Here is a 27,622-nt window from a genome sequence, read left to right as displayed (position 1 = left end):
ACTTCAAAAAGGTATTTTCATATGAGTGGCATGTAAGTCAGTCTAGAATATGATCTGTTCAAACGTGGAGCCACCTGGCTTAATCTGTAGTTGCTGATCCCATGTTTTAATTTGTTAGAAGAAGAAATGTTATGTATGTTCTTCTTTGACAGTGAGACCTATAGAGTAGTCTGTGTAAATTTGGTGTAGGATGCTGGTTTTGATGTGTTTGCAGTTTATGATAAACCCACAGATAGGAAATAGATTTTTGAGTTCATTTTCAGAAGCATGCAGCATTTTGCTATTGAAATCAGGGTATCTGTTCATCTAAGTAGCAATGAAATACTAAGACGAGTCTGAGATTTTTTTCATCCTAGAAGATAATGATAAGGAGAAGTTGATTAAATATTTGGCATATTGAGGTCTGTTTGAAAACTGGAAATATGAGTCAGAAAACTTAGATTTTTTTTTTGCTAAAATATTGTTCTCTGTTTTGTAGAAAGAATTGTTCATGTGTGTAGTTTTTCTTTTTCTAATCTTTCCTGTAGGCTAAACTTCAAGACCATATTGGCAATTAACCTACTTCTATAACTACTTTTCTTTTTACTCATGCATATTTTGGCTTAATCCCAGCTAAAAACTGAACACCACACAGCTGCCCACTCCTTTTCTTTTCTTGGAAAGGTGGGAAGATAATTGGAAGAATAAAACTGAGAATTTATGGATTGAGATAAAGACAGTTTAATAGGCAAAGAAAATGCTGCATGCACAAGCAGAGCAAAACAAGGAATTAGTACCCCACTTCTCTGGGCAGGCAGGTGTTGGATCTGCCCCAGGGAAGCTGGGCTCCTTCATGTACAGTGGTTACTTAGGAAGACAAATGCCTTCACTCTGAACATTCCACCTTTCTTATTCCCCTAGCTTTATATGCTAAGATGAGTATATGGTATGGGATACCCCTTGGGTCAGTTGGGGTCAGCTCTCCTGACTCTGTCTCCTCCAAGCTCCTTGTGCACCCTCAGCATTCTCACTGGTGGAGGGTGAGGAGCAGAAAAGACCTTGACTCTCTAAACCCTGTAGTAACAAAAATATCTCTCTGCTTTCATCAACACTGTTTTCTGCACAAATCCAAAACACAGCCGCACACTGGCCACTGTGAAGAAAATTAACTGTATCCCAGTAAAAAACAGTGCAATGTGATAACTCTTGTTTTATGTAGAGAGCCTTTTCCTGCAAGTATTTACTGTTGAACATAATACTTACAGTAGATGTTTTCATATCATGGTTTGAGTTGGAAGGAACCTTAAAGATCATCTAATTCCAACCCCTTTGCCATGGGCATTCCTTCCACTAGACCAACTTTCTCAAAGTCCTTGGGAGTATTCATGGTAGCTGTCTTTATAGCATGTGTGTGCTCAAAAAGCCTTCTGGTTTACTTTAACTTGGAAGACCTGTCTATGCCTTTACTGAGAGTCCCTTGACAGCTGTTTAGTCTTGTTTAAGTAATTTCACTTTGGGACCTTTATATCCATTCACCTTTCTCTAAAAATAAGCACTTAGCCTCCAGGACAAACACTGTGGTACTTTCTTGCCACTACTCCATCCACAGAGGGATGTTTCTTGCTTCTTGTGTGCTGCTGGAAGGCTGAGTTATTTTGAACTTGATGATATGGCCCCAAATTCTGAGCTGTTATAAATGTCTGCTTCCTATTAGACTTCTGCCATGTGTCAGTGACCCTTTTGAAATGTGACTGCATATTTATCTCTCTTTGCTAGTGGAACCTGTCCTGGTACTTGACAGAAACAAGCATCTACAATCACTAATGCCATTGGGTCAATGTAGCTGCAAAAAGGGTAAAGTTGTGATGTTGTGCTGATAATAAAATTGCCTTCTTAGTTACAGTTGACCATGACTTTTGGTGTTGGCTTAAGGACAGAAAAATGTCAAGTGTGATTTGTAATATCTGGATGCAAATGTTTTGTTGCTTGCTTATTAAAGTATTCTATTTGTTAACTTCTGTCAAGAACTATCAGTCAGAATTTTGAGAACATGTAGACTAAAATTACATCATGTGGATATTCTAATTTGTCATGATCTTTGTTTCAAAGCTCTATGAAACTTTAGGAAATGCAGTTTTGCAGTAAACTTAAGGTTAAGGAAAATACTTGACGGTCTATAAATACTTTTTTAAAACATAGGAAAGCTTAGGATTTTTTAAGGATTGGAAGATGATAAATTGAAAATACCAGCTTCTATAAAAGTAAATTGCTTTAGTCTGGGACTTCAAACAGCTTGACCATTGAAATGCATAGGATTAAGATCAGGTACTTTACCTTGATATTTTGTCCCTTAAGACATTCTGTTTAAAAAAATAATCTCAACTTTCAATCCTTTGAATTAATTTATTCTGGAGAAAAGATAGAATCTTGGCTGTACTTTTTCTCTTTTCCTTTATGTGTGTCATAATATACATTTGATATGGCTTGTTTCCAATTTAAAATAATGCTCGTGTGTGGAGGAATTATTATATCAAACAGTGGAGAAGAAATTACGTGATATTGTTAATGAATTTGATTATTAATTTCATGCTTCTAAATCAGGTGAAGCTGTGTGCTTCTGGCTACTTTGTGCTAGAATGGAACAAATGCAAAGCAGCTGGAATGTCTCAGGTATGCAAGAAGGTTTAAAGCCTGTGCCTGTTGCCAGTGCAGCCCAGCTATCGTGTGGCTGTGAATGTTGCCCTTAGTTTTCCCATTGTGGCCAGAACTCTCCTACTGCTGGCATGAGCTCAAGACCAATGAGAACTTGATCTGTGTATTTTGATAGGGACCTTTGTGTTGCTGTTTTTGTGAGTCTTAGAATTGCCACTCACAGAGTAGCTCCTGTGTGCTAGGTGTGACTGTGATGTGATGTCTGTGTTTAAAATGCCAGTGCTACTGAGCTGCCTCTAAGTTACAGTAATAACAACCCAGATGTGTGTTATTGGAGATGGTGAAAATGCCTTTTTTCCCCAACTTGCATATTATGACTTTGTGTCCATGAACTCAATCTTTCATAATTTTATTTAAAATCAAATGTATTGATTTTTTGGGTCTCAGAGTGGAAGCCTGTTTCTAAATACCTTTCCATCAAGTGCAGCCAAAGGATTTTGAATTTTACTACTTCACAGACAGCTGTGATGTTCATAATTGGTTTGTGTGGGTGTCAGTGTTCAGCTCTCCAATGAAGTTTGTCAGAAAAGAAATGAGACACTGAATGAGAAGGGAATTAAAGCAGAAATTTGGCTGTACAGATGATTTAGCAGTAATCTAATGTGGAGCTAATTGGCTAGTATCCAAATTGTGCTTCTGATTGTTTGTTTTCCTCTGGGGAAAAATGTTATTGAATACTTGATGCCTGCTTCCCTGAAGTAAAATAACATAAGCTTCATGTCTCAGTATTTTGTTCTAGCATCAATTTCTATCTTGCATGGAACAACTGTTTCTTATTGTGTACATGGATTATGATATCAAAACTAAAAATGTTGGATTGTTGTAGCAAAATAGTGGCCATGTGTAGGTCAGCAGGAATTTTGCATTTTACACTATTAGTGCCAGAATTTCACTCTAGCTTATTATACAGTAGATGAATTTTTAATGCTTAGCTTTTGGTTGTCATCCGTAGTATACTCATTAGTCAGCAGAATGCAGTAGAGATGTTCCCCCCTTTAAAAAAAAAGAAAGGTTACTTAAATGTTCATGGAGTTGTACTGCTGCAGTCAGATTAAAAACTTTGTGTCTAAGTACAGTCTGCTGGAAGGTTTTAAAATTGTGTTGAATGTCTGAAGTCCTTCAGTCAAGTTAGGTAATATAACTGAGCAAAAGCAGAGCACTGGAGTAGAAGTAGATGTAGCAATTGCATTTTATAATTTTTTTCTCTATTGAAGTATAATTTTAGTTTTCCTTCTTTGTGGTGAGATTTTCTGTATGTCAACTGTCAGATGGAGAAGTTCACCAAAGTTATTGGGTCCTTCAGCAGTGACCTCACCAGTTTCTGTAAAGGTGCTGGATTCTGCTTTTTACTGTATTTTTACTTATTGGTCAATACTACCTTTTTCAACAAAGAACATTTAGAATATTAGTAGGAATAATCTTCCTTTATAATGCATTCAAAGGTTGTTAATTGCATGAATAATAATAATGAGACTAAGCATGATTTTCATCTCAGATCTGTGTGAGATGCTGGAGTTTGTGTCATAACCTGAGGTTGTGAGCAAGCACACTGATGAAATTCCTCCTTTGGAATTAAGGTAGCTACAGGACCTTAAGGAGACCTTTGTCTGTGGATTTAAAAACTGAAATATGCTTTAACCATTATGCCAATTGGAATTCCAGTTTTCTATGCCTTGGATGTAGCAGAAGGGGATCTTGTAGTGATGCCTTAGGTTTTAGCTGTTATATTTTTCAGATTCTGTACTGCTTTAGTGTGTAGTTCTGATCTTCATATTAAGGGATGGTAAGCTCTCTTCACAGAGTAGGTAGACAAAACAATTCCTTTCCTAGCTTGGGACCAAGACAACCACCCAAATCTCAGGCCCAAGAGCATAAACAGTGTGGACTGAAGAGAGAAATAAGAAGGATGGGACTTCATAACTTAAAGCTATAACTGGGCAATTAACTCCAATATGCAAATGGACCAGAACTTACAAAAGTGAGAGACCTTGTGACCGGTCGTCTATTTTGTGATCATCTTGGGTGTAGCCCTGGCTGGGCTCTTGTACTGCCCAAGGTGTATCCATTGAGGCCTTTTAATAAATACTATCTACTTTATTCTTTAACTCTGATTAGCCTCTGTTCCAGGTCAGCCTTCACAAGGCATCAGTAGGGGTATTTTTTAGGGGGAGTCAATCTGACGGGGCATGGAATGTTTGTGGGGATGTCAGGATAACATGCAGCTGTAACCATTGTTTATGGCTGTTCTGGAGCAACAAATGTAGAGTGGTTGGTTGGGGTTTTTTTGCAAAGATAAATTTTCTGTTCCTGTGGTAAATGTTCATTGCTTATATTGGTATATTCTGATTTTTAGTTCAACATAAGTCAGTTGTTTTTTTTTCATAGCGGTCAACACCCACAGTCCAGAGATTTTTGAGAGTGGACCTACAGATGCAGATTTGTGCCTTCATGCTGGAATGATGGTACTCTTTTGTATATGTGCCTAATGTCATAAATGCATGGGCTTGTATGCTGTGTCTCTTGTGAAGAGACAAATGTTGCATCTCCCATCACGCAATGATGCTTGCCTTAGTTCTTGGAATAATATTGCTGTTTGAAGGTAATCAGTACTAACAGGTTTTTAAAATGTTTCAGGACTTGTTTAAGGTATGTTTTCTTGTTTTGTTATTTTTTGTTTTAGGTGGCCTGGCTTTAGCTCAAGTACTTTTTTTTTATGTGAAATATCTGGTTCTGTATGGTGTTCCTGGCCTCCTCCTCCAAATGGATGGACTCAAACCTCCAGCTCTGCCTTGCTGTGTGAGCCTGATGCACAGTTTCACTAAAATGTGGAGGTTAGTCATTGTTACTTTTCAGGCAGTTTATTACTGATACATGGCAGTCAGGAAGAGCATGCATGTGTGTTCATTCTTACATACCTGTTTGCTTTCCTGTCCTTGTACTTTTTTTTCCCACCCCCATTATTAATCTTTAGTGCTTTTTAAATGGACTTCAACTTGATGGTTACTTTTTTCACACTGTGGAGGGATAAGGGCAAGTAGCCATGTCAGCATTTTCATCCTTTTAATTACTAAAGTTAGACTTAGCCTACCTAGTTAATATAGCAATTATTTTTTCCAGTTGTCTATTAATTTTTTTTTTCAGTCTGGGTCTAAACCCCACATTTCAGCTTGAAATCCTTCCAGAGACTGAAAATAAATGCTTGATTAATTACATGAGGAAAGCTGTAGTTATACTATTTTAACATGTAGAGTCATATGGTAGAGGAATTCTTGAACACATTAAAAGTACTATGAAAATGATACTTGTTCATATAGTAGGATGAATTTCTGGATCTGCTTTGCTTTTACAGCAGTTTCAGCACAATATTTCTTCAAAACCCTATAAATTTTATATCTTATATTTACTTTAAATTAGTGTTCACTGAAATATTTTCACTGAAAACTGTCTCCCAGGTGGATTCTGCTTAATGTTTACCTTCTGTGTAAGCCTGGATTCCCTTGACTTCTCTCCTCCCTTGTTTTCCTCTGCACTAGCCAATATTCCTTCAGGCTGTGGCGTGCTGTGCCCCAAACTTCTAAAAACATTCCCGTAATGATTTAGACTTGTCAGTCTTTTAGTGCAGAAGCTACTCTCCTGTTGTGTTGGTGCAGGGCCTGTAAGAATGGTGCTTAACTCCATCTTGTCTGTGACTGCTTTGCAATATGAATAAAGCTTTTAATTTTAGTCATAAAAACAGTGGGCCTGCTGTTATCCAAGTTTTATTGGATGAGATTTTAATTTTGTTTTCAGCTTGAAGCTAGTTGTAACAAGAAGGCTTTATAGTTTATAATAGTTGGCAAGTGTAGATCTGAAGTTTTCAAAGAAATGCAGCAGGAAGAGAGCAGAAAACAGATGAATTATTAAAAATTATTTGAGCTACTTACAACTGCTTTGGTTTAAATGCTCTTTCAGAGTTTGCACTGAACTTATGACCTACAGAGTTAATACAGAAATCTGTCATTTTTACCAGGCACTCTCATGAGAACAGCACCTCTTGGCCTGCTGGCCCTTGTAGGCAGAGTTGCAAACAGCAGCAGTTTTTCCCCTTTGTCAGTTCTTATTCCTGGGAATCTGTGTATTGCACTGGAGATGCCAAGTGAAAGTGAATTTCAGCACAAACCCTGATGACACTGCTGTGCCAGGTAGCTGTAACAGGCCATGAAAAGGTACTCTGTACTTGCAAATATGTGTGGAGTATCACAGTAAAAAAAAGTCATTCCTTAAAATATTCATAACTCTTGTACAAAAATTGAAACTAATATCTAAGTAGAAAACTTTTCTTTATAGAAGGAAAATGTGTCAGGTGCTGATATTTATCTTTTGCCCGATTATTTGATTTCTATCAAGAATTCATTGCCAGAAGTAATAAAATTATTTTACAGATTGAATTTGTTTGCTTTGCATGTTGAAAAAAGTCAATTAACATATCCTTGACTTGATTTCTTGCTCTCAAAGTTCTTTAGTAGTAGATTTTTCTGTAGCTGCTGTGTTATAGGACATTCTCAATTATCTAAGGAGTTTTGTGAATGCACTGAATTGTGATGTCCTTATGCCTTTACAGTTAAACTCTTCAAACTCTTCTACTCAGAGGCTTTGCAGTGGTGCATCGATATCTTGTATAGGAATGTTGTGTTAGAAGTAGGAATAGCATTTGTTTCTGAACTGTATGAGTGAGCAGGACAGAAAGTGTGCAAATTATGGGTTTAGCATAAAACGGTGAAAAAAGGGGAAAGTAAATGGCTCATGTTGTGAAGCCTTATTAGCCATGACACTATTTCCCTAAAGTTCTAAAATGCATGTTGATAGTTTGTTTATACAAGACTTTAATAGGAATGATCCTGACAACTTTATCAGAGTATGTCAAATTTAAATATTAAGAATGCCATGTTTAGTTTTAAGCTGGTAGAGTGAGATTTGTACCAGACTCTTTTCATTAAATAGCAGTCTGGTAAAGCTTATTAAAGACTTTTTAGGGCCAGGTTGGGAAATGGGGTGGATTGGAATAATCCAGATGATTTGGAGTTACAGCACTCTTACCTTCTGTCTGGCATCAGGGACACTGCTCAGGAAAAAGTGCTTGTGTATGCTTGGCTTAGTCTTCCCCTTCTTGCTGGTATCCACTTGAGAATGCTGTCAGAAACATGTTAGCTGGACTTTCCAAGGCCCAGTATAACAATTTTTATCTCAAAACTTTTAGCAGTGCACATTTTGAATGAGAGAAGGTAGCCTGGAGAGAAAGACAACATGAATGTCACAATGTAAGGAATCCAAATATGCTGCTAAGGAGCCTTACACCACCACCTGGTGTCCTTTGAGCATAACAACAAAGCTTTTGATCCAATCTATCCAGACCTGTGTCACTTTAGTCAGTACATGCTGACATAATTCACTCTGATACAGCATGTGGAAGAGCTTTCAGTCAGGAAGGTAAGAAAGATACCTCAGTGTGTCTAAAGCTGTCTAAAGTTTCTTTAGAGCTGAAAAGCAAAGCAGGTGTTGAAAAACCAAATCAAGTAGTCTGCCTCTCTATGGTACTAAACAATAACCAAATTGTGTCCATTCAAGCCTAAAAATAAAAGACTTTAATTAAAAAATTTATCAAGCCTATGATAGGTTCTCCCTAATTCACATTTAATCAGGACAATCTCTGGAGTTAAAAAATTATCAATCTTGTTTGCTGTCTCAAGACAAATACAGGTGTTGAATGTGTTACTCTGGTTTCATTTCACCAGGATATCATTAGCTTGCTAAATATGCAGCTGCATAGCTAACAAATGCATGATAAATACACTGCTATTCAAAAGCTTTATTATAGCTGTGAAAAGGAGTCTCTGAGCTCCTGATTTCCAGAGAGGATAGCAGTTCAATGGCATGCAATCTTAGTTTTTAATGTCTGCTTTACCTTAAGCCGTGATGAATTAAAACTTAGTTTTTGTTACCAGGGTTAAAAGCAAGGTAATGAATTGTGGGAGAGAGCCAATGTTGTTGGAAACTTGTGCTTTTAAAGAATTAGTCAAGGCTGATGCTTGCCATACAACTTCTCAGGTAGTGGGGATGAATTGTGTAGTGCAACTAGAAGTAGTTGTGTTACTTCTGAAACTTGCAAATTGAAACTTCAGTATGGAAAAATATCCTAGCGGAGGAGTAATGGTGTGGAAACAACAGAAACAAAAGATAGTACATAACTAAAGCCTATATAAATTTTGACATATTGGTAAATTATCTTGGCAATGTATTCCATAGAGGAACTTGTCAGTTTGCAAATTAGGACAACAGTTAGCTACTGTTCATGGAAAAATAATCCTGCTTCCATTTTTTTTTTATACTGTTACGGGGTATGACTCTGCAACAAAAATGTTGGACACATTAGTTAGATATGTTTTGCCGTGCTGTGGGAACAGCCTGACATAAACTTCACATTTATTTCTGGTCATAGACTGATATGAAATATGCAGAAGCACAACACCTTGATGATGTTCAGAGGGCTGGAGCACCTTGCCTATGGAGATGATTTGAGAGAGGTTCAACCTGGAGAAGCAAAGGCTCCAGGGAAACCTCATATCAGCCTTCCAGTACTTAAAGGGGGCTTATAATAAAGAAGGAGAGAGACCTTTTTTTGAAGGCACATAGTAATAGACATGGGAAAATGGTTTTGAAGTGAAAGAGGAGAGGTTTAGATTAGATTCTAAGAAGCAATTCTTTAGTCAGATGGCGGTGAGGCATTGGAATATGTTGCCCAGAGAAGTTGTGGATGCCCTGTCTCTGGAATTGTTCAAGGCCAGGTTGGATGGAGTCCTGATCAACCTGGTCTAATGAGAGTTATCTCTACACATGTTGGGGCATTGAAACTAGATTATCTTTAAAGGTCCCTTACAACCCAAACAATTCTGTGATTCCATGACTACTTCTGTGTCTTTCTACCTTGAAATCTTGTCATTCTCAAATATCCCAAAATAGTTTGGAAACATGTGTGTTGGGGATGAATTGCATTAAAACGTGATGCATGTTTAATATGGATTAGTCTCAGCAAGAGTAGAGGCTTTTCAAGAAGGCAGGCAGAAGTAGCATATGAAACGTATTTTATCTAGAATACAGAAAATGAAGTTGAAGAATGCTGCCAGAGGAAAATAAAAAATGCAGTGATAAAGATCAGATAGTTTTCAACTACTATGCTTTAGGTTCTAGATTCTACTTGTATTTATCACCCTGATTCTTGACAGACAAGAGTCTGACATTAGGCAACCCCTGATTTTCTTGCATGCTTAAGGGGTGGACTAGGAGGGCTGTATTTGGCATGTAAAGACACACACACTTCTGTATACACGAGTTAAATTTATGCCAGTGATGCTTTAGTGACATTCAGAAATGGCATCTGGGTTATGATTTGCAAGAAATTATCTGCCGTTTAATTTAGTGGCCTTGTTACTGCTTAAGATTATTTGCCTGACATGAAAAAATGGTCTTTGTGCAAGGTCTCAGTGAATTGCTTCAAATTATGGATTACAGTCTGCTGTGGTCTTATCACATTCTTGGCTATAATGATGCTATAGAAAATAGATCTACAGATAAATATGTAAATTTATTTGCATTTGTTTCTTCCTTATCCTGGTACTTTTTGCCTACTTTTACCATTGATCCTGAAACTTTCCTCTTTGTGGAAACAATTCCTTGTATGTCTGTCAAAAAGGACACTGCCAGGATTTTTTCCCCTTTGTTTTGGACTTTTCTGGGAAAAGATAAGTCTGACACTTATGTGTGAGTGTGAGCACAAGAAATCACTGTGACCACATGCAGTAATTCTAGAATGAAGAATAGCCTGCAAAAACTTACTGTCTTTTATTTCTGGCTTAAACTCCTGATAGTATTGTTCAATTGCCTATTAGTTTATGGTGAGGACTGAAATAGATATTTAAGAAAGGAAAATGGACTTCCTGACCTGTAGAGGTAAAGTAATTACTTGAGTGCATTTTCATCTGTGCCTCTTATAGTCTCAGCCAGTTTGACACGTACTTTCTGGTCTTCGGGCTTCTGATTTTTAGTAGTGGAATAAATAATCTTGGGAATTAGCTTGTTAAGGACATCAAGACAAGAAAGATGCTGAAAGGCTTTGTAAAATACCATTAAGGAAATTTAAATAAGATCAGAAGCTGTGTTTCTGTCAGTGCTTGACTTGGAAAACTTGCCTCCTTAAATTCCCAAATAGCCAATGTTTGGCACAAGTTAACACAAACATAATTGTGTGTAATAATAGCAACTGTAGCTGTGCTGCAGATCTGTGTAGTCAGGATGACATCCCTGCCTCTGGGCTCAGAGTAATGTGCCTTTGTGTGTTCAGGGGCTTGTACTCTTAACAAATGGTGAAAGGTTCACTCTTTCTGTTTGGGTCTTGTAGTGCTCTTTTGTTGTGGTGTTTCTGGATAGGCTGATGGATGGTATGAAATAGGAGATAGCAGATTTTTTTCCCTAAATTTCTTCTTCCTATGAGTTTAGTTCTCTGATTACATGCTAGTAATAACAGCAAATTGCTGTTGTGCAACCTGTCATTTAGAGGTAATTGCAGAGCAGAAAGGAAGGATGATAAGTTAAACTTCTTTATATGGCAGGTATCCTCAGGAGTAGTTAAGTTACCAAGCCTTGAAAAATTTGCATGAGGGAAGGACAGGCAGGCAGTGAAAAGAAACTCCACATCTCCATGGCAGATGGAAGGAGGGATTCAGCATGAATCACCCAAAGCCTGGTAGCAATTTGAATGGCACATCCAGATCTGTGGCTCACACCTGCTGCCCACCCTGCTGTGGACAGGGTTGCAGCAGCTGCTTTCCAAAGCTGTAGGAAGACCTCCTCTGAGGTTCTGTGCCTGGGGAGAGGGTCTGTCTGGGGATTAGACCCAGGACAAGCCTACTTGTACTATGACCAGAGAATCTAATTTTCAGTGCTATGAGCGGCCTACCAGTCAGCTTCAAGAGGATCAGGTATTTTCCAGGTGGTTTGTTTTTTATTTGTCCTACAGTTCCAGACAGCTACGTTTTTGAAAGCACTCTACTCCATGTTTGTGATGGGAAGTACTGAGCAACTGGAACTGAGAGACAAGAAAAGGCCTTCCTTGCATAAGGAAACATGCATATGCAAATTTCCCTTTTCTCGAGAGTTTAGGATTGTCTCTTCTGGTATATTTTTACCCTTTGATATTTTCAAAGAAGGAAGTTGTCCAGTATGTTGTAAACAATGTATCAGGTAGAATAAACATCTTTTAATTACCTAGCTTCTCACTGGTTTTAGACTTAAAAATATTAATGCTGCAACATTTCTATTCCAAAGTCAAAAGGCATCTTTTCCCTACTGTTTTTTGGAGGTGATATCTTAAATATGAGAAAGATTATTTAAAAGGGTATTTGGACTAAATACAGTTATGCCCACAATGTTGAAACAGCCTATTATTTAAAAGGGTATTTGGACTAAATACAGTTATGCCCACAATGTTGAAACAGCCTAGTGCTCATGAGTAAAACAGAATTTTATTGAAAGTTAAGATTATTGCCAAAGTGTGCAGAAGCCTGCACACTTTAACAGACTTTAACACTGTGAAGTCATAGGATTAGGTTTCTTGTCCTGTCTGTACAAGTGCACTGGATCGGGTCCCAAATTAGTAGTAAAAATAATACGCATAAGACCAGTTGTGTCATGGAAAGCTTGTATGCCTAAAGAGGTATGTGGTATGCTTTAAAACATTTAAAGAATATTAAGTTTTCATACTTGAGAAGATTAACATGGTATTTGAGGATGCTGAGTGTGAATCTTGGAAAGGAAAGTGCTCTTCTTCCTTCTGTTGATACATAAAGTTGAATGTAAGGCAGGTCTCCCTGTATGTCCATGCCCTCTACATCTCCTGTGGTATTCCTAAGCAGAATGATTTGGTGTTAAATGCACAGTCACAGTGTGCACGGACAGCTGGAGTTGAGGAAACATCTCCTTAGGCTGTGGAGTTATAAGTAACCTCTAAATATTGCACCTGCTTGCCAATATCTGAATACTTCAACTGCTTGCCAAAACGTTGGCTATTTAATTGCAGAATTAATGCATATCTTTAATTGTGGAATAACTTGTTTTAAAGTTTAAAAATAAGTCTCCCTGATCTACTGTATTTTTTGTTAACTGTGGTGATGCTTAAAGCTGAGTATTGATCTGTGATGTTTCCAGCTAAGATGTCACCTGAATATATGAAAGTTCTGGACTGGTTAGCCATTCTCTCTCTCACTGATGAAGACAAAAGATTTAACTGCTTTTGATGTCAGCTAAATTAGTGCATGCTGCAGTACTGTACAGTTCAATTTGCTGGTTATAGCAACACTTTGGAAGGCTCCTTAAATCTCTTCAACAGAGGGGAAAAAAAATCTGTTACTCTGGAGTGTAAAAAGAAGTGTGGTAATAAGGCACCCTAATCCTTCTTGGATCTAAATTATGTAATTATTGGGAATTTATTTGTCTAATGACTGCATTGTCACTGTAATTTGTAATTGCTGGGTTGTTTAACAGTCAAGCTAAACCCACCTACAGCTCTTCACCTGTGAAGCCCATTGCTCACTGTATTTGATATGAGCTCTGTGTAGATACAAACTATTACTGCTGCTCACATTTGGCAAGCAACACTGTGCCTGATCACAACTACTGTAGAAAATGAGTAATGGCTGTTAATAAACTTGTTTGCTCTGTTTGCAGTAAGGATAGAGATCTCACAGTAATTGGACAATCACGCTGCAGTGCAGGAGTCTTACATGACAAAGACTGAGGGAGAACTTTCCCTATGGGAGTTTGCCACTAATGGGCATTAGGTTTCATCCACTCTCCATGATCTCCTATAGGCTTTTGAAGAATTGGGGAGGCTATAAAATTAAAGTAATATTTCTTCTGAAGTGTTCTAGGAAAGATTAACAGAATACAAATGAGACTTCACTTTTTAAAAAAGTGTTTGCTGAGCTGTATCACCAAGATCCAGTGATTAGATATGTGAGAAACAGAACCAATTTGTTATTTTAAAGCCTCCCAAGTAGGCAGATTTGTGTGCAATTTACATACACACTGGCAATGGGTGATGCCTACTGAACGTTCTGCTTCTCTTTCTGTCCAGGAGATTACAGGGGTGAGGAGTCACTGCCTAGAATCATTACAACTTTCCTCAGGCTTTCTGATATAATACAATTTCTGCATTTAAACTGAAATAAAACAATAAAACATATTAGGTCATGAGTTCAATTTGTAGGCTGGAGGCCACTAGCATTGTGAAGTGTTTTTCTGTGGTCCTCAAAAGAGCTTTCTCCTTGTGGGTGTCTTACTGTAAGTTAATTTTACTATGCAGGTCTCCAGCCTGAGTTCCCAGCTAGTAACTGAAACTGTGCAGATGAAGCTTTGAGGCTTACTAATAGTTTCTGCTTGGAGATGAAAGTGTATCTAAGAAAATGCACACCAAAGTTGGATAGTATCCTGCATTATATAGACTGTCCAAAGTCAGTCCAGGTATATTTCTGCTTCCCTTGAAATCAGCGAGGGTTTTGTGCTGATTTTGACGGTGTCAGGATTTCACTGTGGATTTCCACTGTTCTCCTGGGTACAGGAAGCCCTAGCTTCTCCCTGTGATGCTATGCAGTAAATACTTCCCAAATAAAAGGTTTAGGGCTTTTCCTTCAAGTGATCAGACATTTACAGAGGACTGTTTCTGTAAAGTAACATGAATGTTGGTGCATTTGCCATATTGGTGCCACAGAATTCTTACAGCACTGAGCAAGAACCTCTGTATGGAGGCATCCAGCACAGGCACAACACAGTGGCAGCTTTGGTTATTCTAATAATGGAAGAAACCAAAAGGCAAGCTGGTATACTGCTGAACCTTTCCAGGAAGAAACACAACAGAGGTTCAAAATGTTTTATCTAAACATGAAGTGTTAAAATTCCAGTGTCCTTAAGCAAGTGTCATAGAATGATAAAGATATCTTCATGTATACACAAGTTGTTCTTATTATTGCTGTAACAAGAAATTGTTTGTCAAAGATATGATATGAAAGCATTTGACAGTCTTCATATTTTCTCTTTCAAATTGCATAGATTTTTATTTTTACTCTTAGGTGCATTTTTACATTGAAATAAAAGCAAACTGCTACTAGAATACTGCATTGCAGATGGTTAAAGTCAAAGCTTGCAAACAAAAGGGTCCATTGGAGCTTGAGATCTAGGCTTAGCAAGTTCTTAAGTTCTTGATTTTTACAAGAACATTGAATTCACTTAAACAGGAATCTTATCATTGGATTGAGCTATGATTTGTTTCTTCTATGTTGCATGGTTAGAGTGGAGATGCATAGGAAATTATAGGATTTGAAGAATGGTAGGAGTGCCAAAAGAGCTCCATATATGCATTTGTTCCCAATTTCACTATCATATCAGTGGGCAGACTAAAACCCTTATGTGGGTGGAATTCATCAAGTGTCTTGCACAAATTGAAAGGCTGATCTCAAAAATGAGAGCTGTGAAAACATCCTTGTATGTGGCAGAAGAGTCTCCAGAAAAATGTTAAAATGTGACTTTAAAGGCTCAGTGTCCAAAAGTCTATTCTATACATTAGGTAACAGATAAATCCAAACAGATTGTTGTATTGGGCTGGGTTGTATTTTTCATGTGGTGTCTCTGTCTTCATTTTAAAAACTAATACTGCTACACAATATTCACAGTTTAAGTGAATATTTTCAGTTTGCTTATTGTGTTTATCTCTCCTGCAAAATCTTCTGTGACAATTTAATTGTTGTTTTTCTTTTTGAACTTGTGCATCAGCTTATAAATAGTGTATTCAAGTATGAAGGCAGATATGTTATTTAGAAGAAGAATTGTGCTGCTTGTCACTGAAGAAACAAGCTTTAACTGAGACCTATACCTTCATAACAAACTTGCAGAAAACTGAATGAATGCAAGCCATGGACAGGCAAAAGTGTCTTTTTTAAAATATAGATGGCTTTCCCAGATGTTTATTTAATAATGAAGATGATGGTGAATCAATTGGTAGCAGTCACTGCTTGAAAAATACTTATTCTGTTTGGTAGGCTGTACACCCTCCAGGGATTTCCTTTAGCAGAGTTTTATAGCTCATTGAGACATTAAATAATACTACTTGTAAAACCTGCATATAGACTTTAGTATCTGCTTTCCTGGTAGTAATCTAACTCTTCAGACAAGACTCTAAAATTGTTCCAGATTCACATTGCACGCTTGTAATTATTTGAAATTGGGAAGCACTCATCTTTAAAGCACTGCCTGCTGGGAAGGTTGCCATAGGCAGCATTGGAAAAAAACATGAGCAGATCTAGGATAATCCAGAAAAGTAGTTCTGGGCAAAAAGGGGAATTTTTTTTACAGAGTCTTTTGGGCATCCCTGCTGTAAGGGGCCGCTCAAAAAGCGGGGGCAATGAAGTAACTTGAATGCTGTTAGTGAAGGCAGCTGTCATTCAGACTCCTCAGTCTCCAGTGCAAAATATTCTGGTGTGGGAGAGACTCTTGGTCAGCAGCTCACTGGCTAATTGCCACATTTATTTGCAAAGACATCTAATGGAAGTGCTGGTCTTGCAAACAATTCTGCAATTCAATAGAACAGGCTACTCTGAGGGTATGGGAATGAATTTGACCTCCTAGTGTCAAGTTCAGCTGCATTTTAAAGAACTATTGTTGAAACATTACAGCACCTACAATGCTTTTTAAAAGAGATGTTGAATACCCAGAGTACCGAAACTATAATAAATAACCCACTTGTTGGAATTCTTCACTACCATAAATGGCAACCAGGCTGATTCAAAGAGATTTAAGTGTAATTATATTGTTTGCTCCTGTCCTGCTTATAGAAATTACACCATTCCTGTCTGCATTCAGAATTGTTTATGTTCAGTGGCAACATGACTGTTTTTAAGATGTCTGGGATATTTCTGTCTACAATGCAATGCAGTCTCTGGGTACACAGTGTCACATTTGCCTGTCTCCATCTACGTTACTAATTTTTTTTTCCCCAAATGGCAAACTATTTGCATAGATTTTCTCCCCTGAAGGTGAGGCCCAAAGTAAGAACCAGGCCGCTATCTGATTTTCTGTGCTGATGTACTGACTGCTTGCAGTGAGCATCTTTCTGAAGTCCATGGTTAGTCAAATACTTCCCACTGCACTGCACTTGTGCAGCCCAGCAGTCCTGGGGTGGAACTGACAGGAAATAAAGCTATGCTGGTTTCTCTTCAGCACATGGCTTAAAAATATGGATGCACAAAATCAGAGTTGGGCAATTGACATTATTGCAATTGGTTTCATAAAATACAGCTCTAGTAGCTGGCTTTACTTTAAGTTGATTCTTGTAATCTTATAATGTGCTCAGTATTTACATTTTTTTATATCATTGTAAATCCTTGGAATGAGATTTCACAATCAGACCTTGTGAGATCAGGGTCCTTTAGTCAACATACAGGAATTGTGAATTGTAGTCCCTAACACAGCTAATGAGTAGCAGTTTTCATCTAGGTAAGTCCTTAAATATTGTAGGCATACTTGATGGAATATAAAAGCTGTGTACTAGAGGCTCTCGCAGTTCCTCTTTTGAGGAACCAGCATTTAGACTTCAGTTAAAGAAAGACACAGCTTTGTGGAAAGTGGGATTATAAACAATCCACTGGATGCTATGTGCTTAAAATTTTTAAGTTTTTTCTCCATCATCTTTGTTCTGAATGAAAATTTGAAGACAGGTTATTGCATAATGCATTTAGCTTTCAAAGCAGAAACTGCACGTCTGAAATAATTTTGAAACCTCTGCCTGCAATTATACATCTTTCTCCTGCAGGTACATTTTCAAAGATTGTATTTTGGAAAAGGTCTTTTTTGGTTTGGTGTATGTGTATTATTGGTCACCAATCTGTAGTTGATGTACTGAGAAAAGATAAGTTTGATTATGAGGGATTGTATGTTTAATGTTTCGTTGAATTGTATCAAGCTAGAGCTTCCATGCTTAAGAAAAGCATGAAAATTGTGTAAGAACTGTGATCCAAAACTGCCCTACAGAGGAGCAGAATTAGAGATGCTTTTATAAAGAAAATAGCTATCAAATTATCAGTACTGTCTATAGTGATTATGAAATTGAGGTTAAATATATCTCCCTTTTATTGTTCCTTTGGCTAGTTAAGATTTTGCTTTGTTCTAAGACCATTGCTATTTTGATAAACTAGATTTTACTTACTTCTCCAAAATTTGAAATATTATATAGCTATTGACATCTGAGCAGTATAGAGAATTTAACTGGTAAATAATTTTTTACTAATATTACTGAGGATATCTTTTCTCCCATTATTTTAGATTTTAATGAAAACATTTATTTTGAAATATAGGATATATGAAATATATAGGATTTCTGAAACTTAGATAACTGAGGCATTTCTAAAACTTATGTAACTGGGGCACCCTAAATTGCAAGAACTACTAGCTAAATCCTGTATTTTGCAGGGAACTTCAGGATTTAACAAGTTGTGTGAAGTTGGTTATAAACTTTGTTCTAATATCAAGTATATATGGGGATCTTTTATAGGCAGTAGATAATCCTGTCAGTGTACATATGGCAGGTCTATTGGTGTGCTGATTGTGGGGTACACTGCCATGCCTGATGAGTGGAGTCCTCTGTTGAAGGGATCACTATGAAATTTTAATGCAAATACATTGTGATTATTTGTTCCCTTTTTTCATTTAATGAAATTGCTTATTTCTAACCCCAAGTTGCAGCCTTAACACTGCTGTACAAACTGTCTTTTACATCTTTTTAACATTTCCATCTAAGAATGGAGGGATTAATTGCATCTGCTAGATCTGTTTCCATTGCTGCTTCATTATATTTTCACTTTACTTGTGGACTTAACTGCAGTATATATTTAAATATGAACAAGAAGAGTAGTAAAAATGTCTGTAGTAGTATTTTGTCAGAACCAGTCTCCCATAATTCTTTCTTTCAGTGTTTTTGCCTTGCACAATGTTTCTATTCATTATCCCAGGCATCTGTAGACAACATCCATAGCCTTAAGTAATGGAACTATTTCTCCCATTTACAATTTGAACTTGTTCAGCCTTGATATTCTTGCTTTTGGAACTAATCAATGATACTGTCTCAAAGTGTCTTTAAGATCTAACTGCACACTCAGACAATGCTGTATAATGTCAAAAGTCTGTTTGCCATAGTGTAGTTATATCTTAAAGGACTGCTTACGCTATTTAGAATTCAGGATCTTGGGTAGACTGTTGAAATGTATCAGAACAAAATCAAACTGAGGAGTAATGGGCCCTGTCTATAATGCTGAATTATATCTAGTGAGGCCTGATAAATTTTCCTTCCTGTTATTTATTCTAATATGTTGGTTCTCTGCATGTTTATTTTTAATACTTATTAAAAATATTTCCACAAAATATCCAATAGCTAAAGCCCCCATGAAATAAACTTACAAAACTTTTCTAATAGCAAGTGTTTTAGATATATGTTTTATATAAATATATATGCCTTTTAAATGATGTTTTGGAAAGAGTGAAAAATGAGGGAAAAGGTGGCATGTCATGGCATCTACAGCAAACTGTCTTGTTTCCCTGCCTGTCTGAACCCACTCTGCCTCAGCTTTTTCCACCCCAATCTCCTTCAGCTCTGATATCTCAAGTTAGCAGGACCATTCACTTTTCCTGCTTTTGGTAAGCAAAGTCCTTTGGCTTTTGGTTCATTGTCAAAAATAGTGATATTTTTATGTTCCACATACCTGTCCACAAGAAGCTTGGTGTGTGTGTCCCATCAGAGACTGTAGCAGGTTTGGTGAGTGCCATGGAGAGCAGCTGGGAGAACTTAAAAAGGTCAGCCTGCCTGAAGATGTGCAAGATGGCTGTTTAGCATACAGCTCTCTCATGAAACTGTGCAAGTTTCTCTTCTCCCCTTCCCAGCACAAACATTCTGAGGGCTTGGTCCTAGGAAAAAAAAGATTGTCAGAGCTAAAAATACAGACTGTGTCCAGCTCTAATACAGAAAACTGTATGTATAGCGCTGAATATTTTAGTGAAGAGAGGGAGCCAAAATACAGTACATATCCAGGCAGGAGGAATGCAGAAAGATAACTGGATGCATTTCATGCAGTTTAATTGCACAGTAATATAACAATAATATAAAAAGTGGAATGATTTCAGGAAAGGGTTGTGAAAAATAGAGACTTAATGATGACCAGGTACATGTTTCTGGAATGATGGTTTTCTGTTGCAAGGCAGCTTTTCAGTGAGAAACTCGTTGCTCTCCTATCTACCCTGCTGAACAAGTGGCATTTCCTTCCCTGTTAACTCGTATAATTTCTGCAGCTCGTTATCTGTCTGCTGTTATCAGGATGCCATTAACTATCTGATGATTTCTCTTGCTCTTTCAGTTAGAAAGTAGCACACAGCAAGCACAATAAATCTGTGTTGTACTCAAAATGACCAATTAGATTTTTTGGAACAGAATGCTCAAGAGCTTAGTATATGCCAGAATTTTGTCTGTGTATGTGAAATATAAGCCCATTCCAGAGCAAGTCCAGTACTGAGAATAAGCCACTTGCATTTTCATGTGTGCCATTATGCACACAGCTAATCTGGGATTATATGGATAGTCCCGTAAGGCTGGCACATACTTCAGGTATTAGGTAAAAATCTCAATTCAGCAGATGCCTTCCTGTAGCGTCAAGGATTTGCTAGTACATTGTTCATGAGCTTGGTTCTCCTGAGTTTTCTTAGGAATGGAAGAACCAGAAAAGGGGAAGAAATTCTGACAGCTACTGTCAATGTATGTTGTTTGGGCTGAAGATTTCAGACATGGTTGTTGTAATTTATTGTGATCTAACTTGTACTTACTGTCAGAAGTCCTCAAAGTTAATTTCCTTACTGGTGTGAGTGGAACACACTTGCAAGGTCTGCTTCTTGGAAATTCTATACTTGAAGGAGACGTAAGGAGTGTTTTTGACAATTCTTTATTGTGGGGAGAATTCATGGATTGAATTAGCATTTTACTGCAGTATGGAGCAGAAAAGGAGAAAGAGTTTTGCAGCAGTTTTGCACACAAGATCCACTTGCATATAATAGAAAATATGCTGGTGACCAGGGTGCTTACATTATTTCCAGTAACAATGTATACGTATTTTATGCTTTATGTGTGTTATAATACTCTGAATGTTAATACTTTATTGAATAAATACTCCAACAAGAGATTTGCGATCTTTATAACATGCATCTAAATCTTTTCCTATGATGATCATCTTAAATTTCATGTCATCACAGAAAGGAAATTGTGTGTTACACGTTTACTCTTTGCTCCATCAGTTCTAGTAACTTTGTATTTGGTATTATTGTTTTGAAACAGTATTTGTACAATACTCAACAGAGTAGTATTTTTTAATAATTAAAATTTGGCTGATCTTTTTTTTCTTACAGAAGTTTTGACGTTGGGCTGCATCGCTTTCTGGTCAGGTAAGCTAATACTTTGAATTGTACTCCCATATTGCTGGGGTTTAACCTCAGCAGACAGCTAGGCCCCATGCACATTCACTCCCTGTAGTGGGATGGGGGAGAATTGGAAGGGTAGAACTGAGAAGAGTTGTGGGATGGCATAACAGTTTGATAGGGAAGTTAAGAGCCAAGCAAAAAACAAGGAATTAATTCACTCCATCATGTGTAGTAGTGACTTGGGAAGACAAATGTCACAACTTGGAGCATTCTCCTGCTGCTTCCTTCTTTTCCCACCTTGGTACACCAAGTGCGACACCATATGGTATGGGATATCCCCTTGGGTCACCTGTCCTGTGTCCCCTCCCTCTCATCCTCTTGTGCATCCCCCCGTCCACTTCTCTGTGATGTGAGGAGCAAAACAGGCTTTGACTGTGTGTAAGTGCTGCTCTGCAGTATCAAAAGCATCCCTGTGTTTTCAGCAGCACTGTTTTCAGCACAAATCCAAAACACAGCCCCTCGCTAGCTGCCGTGAAGGAAACACACCCTATCCCAGCAAAAATGTTAAAAAGCATTTCTGTTGTTATAAGAAGAAATCACCATGTGAATTCTGTATTACTTTATACTTTCTATGCTAAGTTCTTCTTTTGTCTTCTGTTAATTTTTTAGTTTGAAAAACTTTAACTATTTTTCTTGGCTATCTACCCAGTGTCACTCTCTAATGAACTTCTTCAGGAAAACATGACTTAGGAAATTTCAGTGGCTGTGAAAATCTTAATTTTTCTTGCACCGAAGACAGGCTTTTAAAAACTCTTTTCCACTGGTAACTCTACCCTTCATACTTTGTAAAAAGGGCTTGAATTTTATAGAAAATTTGGAGTGTGGGGGGATCTTATAGTCTCAACAGAAAAACCAATTTATTCAATGCTTGCAAGGGACAGTTCTGAAGATGAATCAGGAAAGTGGAATCATTGTTTGAGTGCTTTGGTTGATATTTAGAAGGATGAAGCAATTAAAGAAGGGCACTTCAGCAAGAAAAGGGAGGTTAATGCACTTGAATTCTACACTGAAAAGCTGTTTTCGCTGTTTAGAATTTTTTGTGTGGGCAAAGTCACAGATGTTCACCAAGAATGTGTTTGCCTTAATTTTTAATCAAATAACCTATTACCATCTACTGATCTTTACGAAGAAGTGTAGCATGTTCCATGAAGGATGAATTTTTCTGTTGTCTTTGGGCACTTAGAGAATGAATTCTATCCATTATTTCATCCACTGAAATGTCTATCAGTGAAGAACTCTACCTTGGAAGAATGAATCCAGTATGTATGAGCCAGAGTATGCTGTTTGGGTCCCACCATAAGGATCAGGTGGTGTCAGCCTTTCCTTGAGTTGGCTTTGCTGCTGGACTCTTTATTTAAGGCTGTTTTGTCATATTTCCTGGATAAAGACTGTCTTAAGTCTTCACGCATGAGTCCTTGTGGCTTTAATGCAGTGTTTTTTGGCACCAGATATGAGATCATACAAACCTAGGTCACAAGGAAAATGAGGCTTGTTTTAAGGTTGCACAGGCTAACCCACTTCTCATGACCTTTGAGCTTTGTGTATGTCTTTCTGTGTAACATTACAATGTTTAACAGATAGCTCCCTTCATAAAGGCATTGTATCAATATTACGGAATGTACTTCTGTTTTAGCATTCTTAAACAACTGAATATATAAGTTCAGGTATCAGTTCTAGAAAATTAGTTACGTCTATATTTTGACGAGCAGTTTTTGTTTGTAAATAATTGTATAAGAAATTGTAATCATCATATTGAAACATGGTTTTAAAGGTGCTACTTTATAAAATAAATAGAGTGTCCAAGAAGGTCTTCTGGGAATGCATACACCTACTTAACCAAGAGTAGAATCATGGTAAGCATTGATGTACTAAGTTTGAGATCCTGATAATGCTTCTGCCATAAAATATTTTTATTTGCTTCATACAAGGAGTGTAATAAGATACTATTCTCCCATACAGCATTGCTTTACATCTCAAGGAGATGCAGTATTTATGTTGCATGTTTGTGTGATCCTGGACTGCAAATAGTCATGGAATTGGCATAAGCTGAATGTCATCTTTGACTCACGTATTATTTTTTCAAAGCTAGCTCTGTCCTGTGCAGTTCCTCTTCTAACCGTAGCTTAGGCATTTTCAGACTGTTACCTCCTCTGTTAATTACTCTGTTATCTACATCATCTGCCTTCTCTGTAACTGTGCTGCTAAGGAGGAACTAATTTTCTCTTCTGAAGTACTTGAATGAGTTTTGCTTGGTGTTTCCTTAACTAAAAAAAAAAAAAAAAAAATTCCTTTTAGTGGATGACTTTGGAGTAGGAAACAGACTTGGTATTAATCTCTTCTGTTGGTCTGCCTTGTGAATTTTTGAAAGTTACTGCCTTTTTTTGCCTAGACAGTCTCTGCTCCTGAGAACTTGCAGTTCATCTCCTGTGTTCATAAAGCATCTGTCATACATGTTATACTGTTCTCTTCACAGTTTTCATTTCTGTGTGAAATAAAACAGTAGAAAAGAAAAAAACCTCAACCCAAACAAACCTGAGTTGCAGGAAGCATTGAAAGTCTATGAGGTGGGATTTGAAATGAAAAAGAAATGATATTGTTTTGAGTATAATGGCTCGATTCTGCCATGGAACCAGGGAACCCAGTATGACACTTGCAAATACGAAGTGTGGGGCCAACAAAACTAAAATTAGTCTCTGCTAAAAGGACAATTTGCCTAATTAAATGCTGATTGAAGGAACTAGGACTGTATGTACTGTTAGCCTGGTATACACAGTCAGCGGCTTCCCCAGGTGAAGCATGACACAAAGTAATAAGGAGAATTACAACTACACAGGGTTTTTTCCTGCATTCTTAGTAAAAATTTATTAGAAAGATTTTCTGTCCACCCATCTATGTCTTGAACTATGCTTCTGATACTATTGTAAGATAGCTTGGAAAAGTTTAAAAATCTCATATTCTCAAATGTACTATGGATAGGTACATATTATACTCTAATGGCTAATAAAGTGTTGTGACTTGGACTGAACTGGATTCTGGGACTAGATTTTTAATTACTGCTTGCAAACTGAAATCAAGTGGTATCAAGGAACTTATAATTGTGAAAGTAAAGTGCAGTTGAGTATGTGGAGATCTGGGTTTTGAACATTTGTTAGCTATACCATTATATTTGAAGCAAGGATCCTGGAAACTCATTGGGGAATGATTAGTACTTTTGTGATGAAAAACTGAGGTTTGGTAGTAGTAATGGAAAATATACTACTATACTTGGAAGATTATTTTCCCAATGTTTTCACATAATGATATAAAAGAACCTATTTGTTACTACTTTAGGATTACCAAAATTATTCATCATATATTTAAATCATGTGAGTACTGTACAAATGTAGTAATATTTTTCCAATGTGACTGCAGGAAAAGCAACCCTTTTTCTCCTAAATCAGAGCATTCTCAGAATGGAGCAATAGGTGTATTTTCAGAGTTAAAAATATATAGAAATAGCCTTTAGCATAGCAGTTTAGAGGAGAAAGAGTAAGAGAGGCTGCCTGTTGCTCTTTGCTCACTAAAGCTATTTTATCTAGGCATTTCATTGAGTGCTGAGAACAGGGCATTGGATGAAATAAAATTGTTAACTTGTGGGAATATTTACAGTCCTGATGCCAAACAGTACTTCCTTTAGGACAGCACTGATGAAGACAGTGGGGAAGAATGACAGTTCCTGCAGGCATGATTCTTTTGAAAAATCTCTATGCTTTCAGCTCTGCTGTGCCTTTGAAAAAGTGTGAATCATACTCATTTCAGTACAGATCTGGCTTTGAAGAGAGCTGCAGGACCACGCACCCCCAGTGTCTCCAAAAGGCATCCATCTGTTAGCAGTGCTCTCAGCTCACCCCATGGTTTGCAATTACTTTAGCTTGTTTAGAGTTCCAGGTTATTTAGGTTAGCTTAGTCCTGGGTGCAAAGGTACTCTGAATACAGAACTTGGAAATCACCCACTTTTTTAGTTTTCTCATGTAAAGCATGGCATAGCTTGCCTCTAGGATCAAAATCTACTGTGTGGTGACCTCTACTGATTTTTTAGTTAGGAAAAGGACACCTCTGTGTAAGGGCAGAATGATCTAACTAAGGTATGATAATGAAAGAAGAAATGGAAGAATCTGTTCATCATCTGGCTCAATTTCTGTATTAGTTTGCTGTGGAATCCCATGGGATCCCACATCTTCAAGCCATCCAAAGCCAAAGAAATCTATGCCCCTGCTTAAAAAGAAACCCAAGCAGACCTTTTTATCACTGTATTGGAAAAAAAGCTCCACAAAAACAACTGACCAAAAAACCCCAACACACCCAAAATTTTAACAATAACAACCCCCAAACGTCTAAGCTTCCCCTTTCTCTTTAATGCACACAGGTCTTGAAAGGTCAACATACACTGCAACAGTTCTCTAACTCCATTTCTAGGTAAGCTCAGTGGTGATTCTTGGCTCCAACACAGATTGCTGGAGCCAGATTCCGGCTCCACGGCTGGACACAGATTCTGTGGGAGGTTCAGTGTAACACATGGCACTCTCTTGGGAACCAAATACCACTGCTAATGCTGTTCCATTTCTGCTGTTCTTTTGAATTTAGCACCCCATAAAATACCATTGATGATCTAATATGTTGTAGCTGGGCCAGACAGCTCATTATTAATGAGATTCCACTTTTCTCCAGCAGCATTGATAAAGGTATGTGGATAGACATCTCTGCCTTTGAAAGTGCTAGCTATCCCAAGGATGCATTCTTTTTCCTTTGTTTTGTCAAGACATTTGACTTTCTGGTTCACTCTGTGTCCTGGATACCTAGTGAGCCTTAAAGCATACACAGCAGTCATAGAACCGTACAAAAGTTTTTGTTCTAAGGGGCCATGAAGGATTGCCTAGCCCATCCTACCCTGGAATGAGCAGGTACAGCTTCAATTAGGTCAGGTTGCTCAGGGCCCTGTCCAGTGTGACCTCAAATATTTCCAGGCATGAGGTACCTGCTACCTCTCTGGGCAACTTGTTCCAGTGTTTCATTGTAATAAAAAATGTCTTCCTTCCATCTGTTTGAATCTACCCTCTTTTAGCTTGAAGCCATTATCCCGTGCCCAGTTGCAGCAGGCTCTATTCAACAATCTGTCCCCATCTTTCTTATAGGCCCCCTTTAAATCTTGAAAGGTTGCAGTAAGGTCTCTCTAGAGCCTTATCTAAGATGAACAGTCCCAACTCTCACAACAGTGTGTGCCCAAGCTGTCTTCTGAAGCAAACCACAATGTTTTCCCAAAAACAAAAATCTGTGTGTGGTTCTGGGGGTCCTTCACACCAACAGGCCACTCATTTCTCATAGGTGGTGTGGATACAAATACACCAGCTTTGTCTTCTGCACTGTCACCTCGTAGTTCCTTAATAGTTTTTACCATTGGATCTTCTCTTTTCAGGCTGACATTTTAGTCAGCCTTTTGCCATAAAATATGGCCCCAGTGCTGCACTCACCTTCCTTCAGACACCTTGAGGAAAACGTGGTGCATTGTAGAACAATTTGTGCATTGTATGGATTTGACTGGTCTATTCTAAATAAGGTTAATCCTAACCAGTATCACCAAAGCTTTGTACTGCTTTCCCCGAAAGTCCTGGGCGACTGGTTGGGGCAGATCTATTTGACTTTTATGTGTAACTGTGTCAATGGGAGACCTACTGAATGAAAAAATATTCTTTTCTTTAGTATAACCTGTGGTATGTCCATGACAATTTTATGTATCTATCTCATTTTTCTCACTTGGATCAGTGTGTGTACAATAGTATAGAGTGAATAGAAGTGTGTCTGGATGAAGGAAAACAATTTATATCTATCTGTAATCATCAAAGTAATGTAGACAGTAAAAACTGCTAATGATGCAAGTGATGCACTGCATCATTCCACTTAAATCTACTGATAGGCTTCCTGTGGGAGGATCCAGTGATGCTGGTAATTTGTCATGTGCAGGTAGTACCACAGGGTGTAGAATATGTGTAACTGCTGTACTTAAATTCTCTTTTGGGTCATTCTGCCTCCAATCCCTAACCTTTAAGCAAAGCAAGGAGACTTGCAGGGTATAAGAATCTAGTAAGTATTCACTAGTCTTGAATTCCTGGGGTCTCTGTACTCCTCTGGAACAGTGCAGATAAAGCCAGTGGAGATAGCAGAAGCAGGTTTTTCAGTCAAGAGTGTCCAGCTGTGATACAAGGTTCTGGAGCAGACTAACATAGAAATGGTCTGTTTCCAGGTTGTGTTACAAAAACATCCCTTTGGAAAAGAAAGCCCACTGAAATAATGCCTCCTTAGCCAA

At 37.7% G+C, this 27,622-nt stretch overlaps 1 protein-coding gene across 4 annotated transcripts in view; it reads left to right on the top strand.

Moving 5' to 3' along the window:
- Positions 1 to 27,622, top strand: part of HHAT (hedgehog acyltransferase) — a 172,599-nt gene that overhangs the window by 44,254 nt on the left and 100,723 nt on the right. For 3 of the 4 annotated variants that reach the window (XM_068185783.1, XM_068185784.1, XM_068185785.1), the window contains 2 exons: positions 5,372 to 5,522; positions 21,211 to 21,246. In XM_068185783.1, coding sequence (XP_068041884.1) covers positions 5,372 to 5,522; positions 21,211 to 21,246 — 187 coding nt within the window. Of the gene's footprint in view, positions 1 to 5,371; positions 5,523 to 21,210; positions 21,247 to 23,053; positions 23,210 to 27,622 lie in introns of those variants that run through there. The other variant, XM_068185786.1, reaches the window with a different exon arrangement.

Source organism: Anomalospiza imberbis, chromosome 3 (genome assembly GCF_031753505.1).
Source record: "Anomalospiza imberbis isolate Cuckoo-Finch-1a 21T00152 chromosome 3, ASM3175350v1, whole genome shotgun sequence".
NCBI classification, from domain to species: domain Eukaryota; kingdom Metazoa; phylum Chordata; class Aves; order Passeriformes; family Viduidae; genus Anomalospiza; species Anomalospiza imberbis.
Note: the sequence above shows the minus strand (reverse complement) of the source record. Positions and strands in the feature narration are given on the sequence as shown.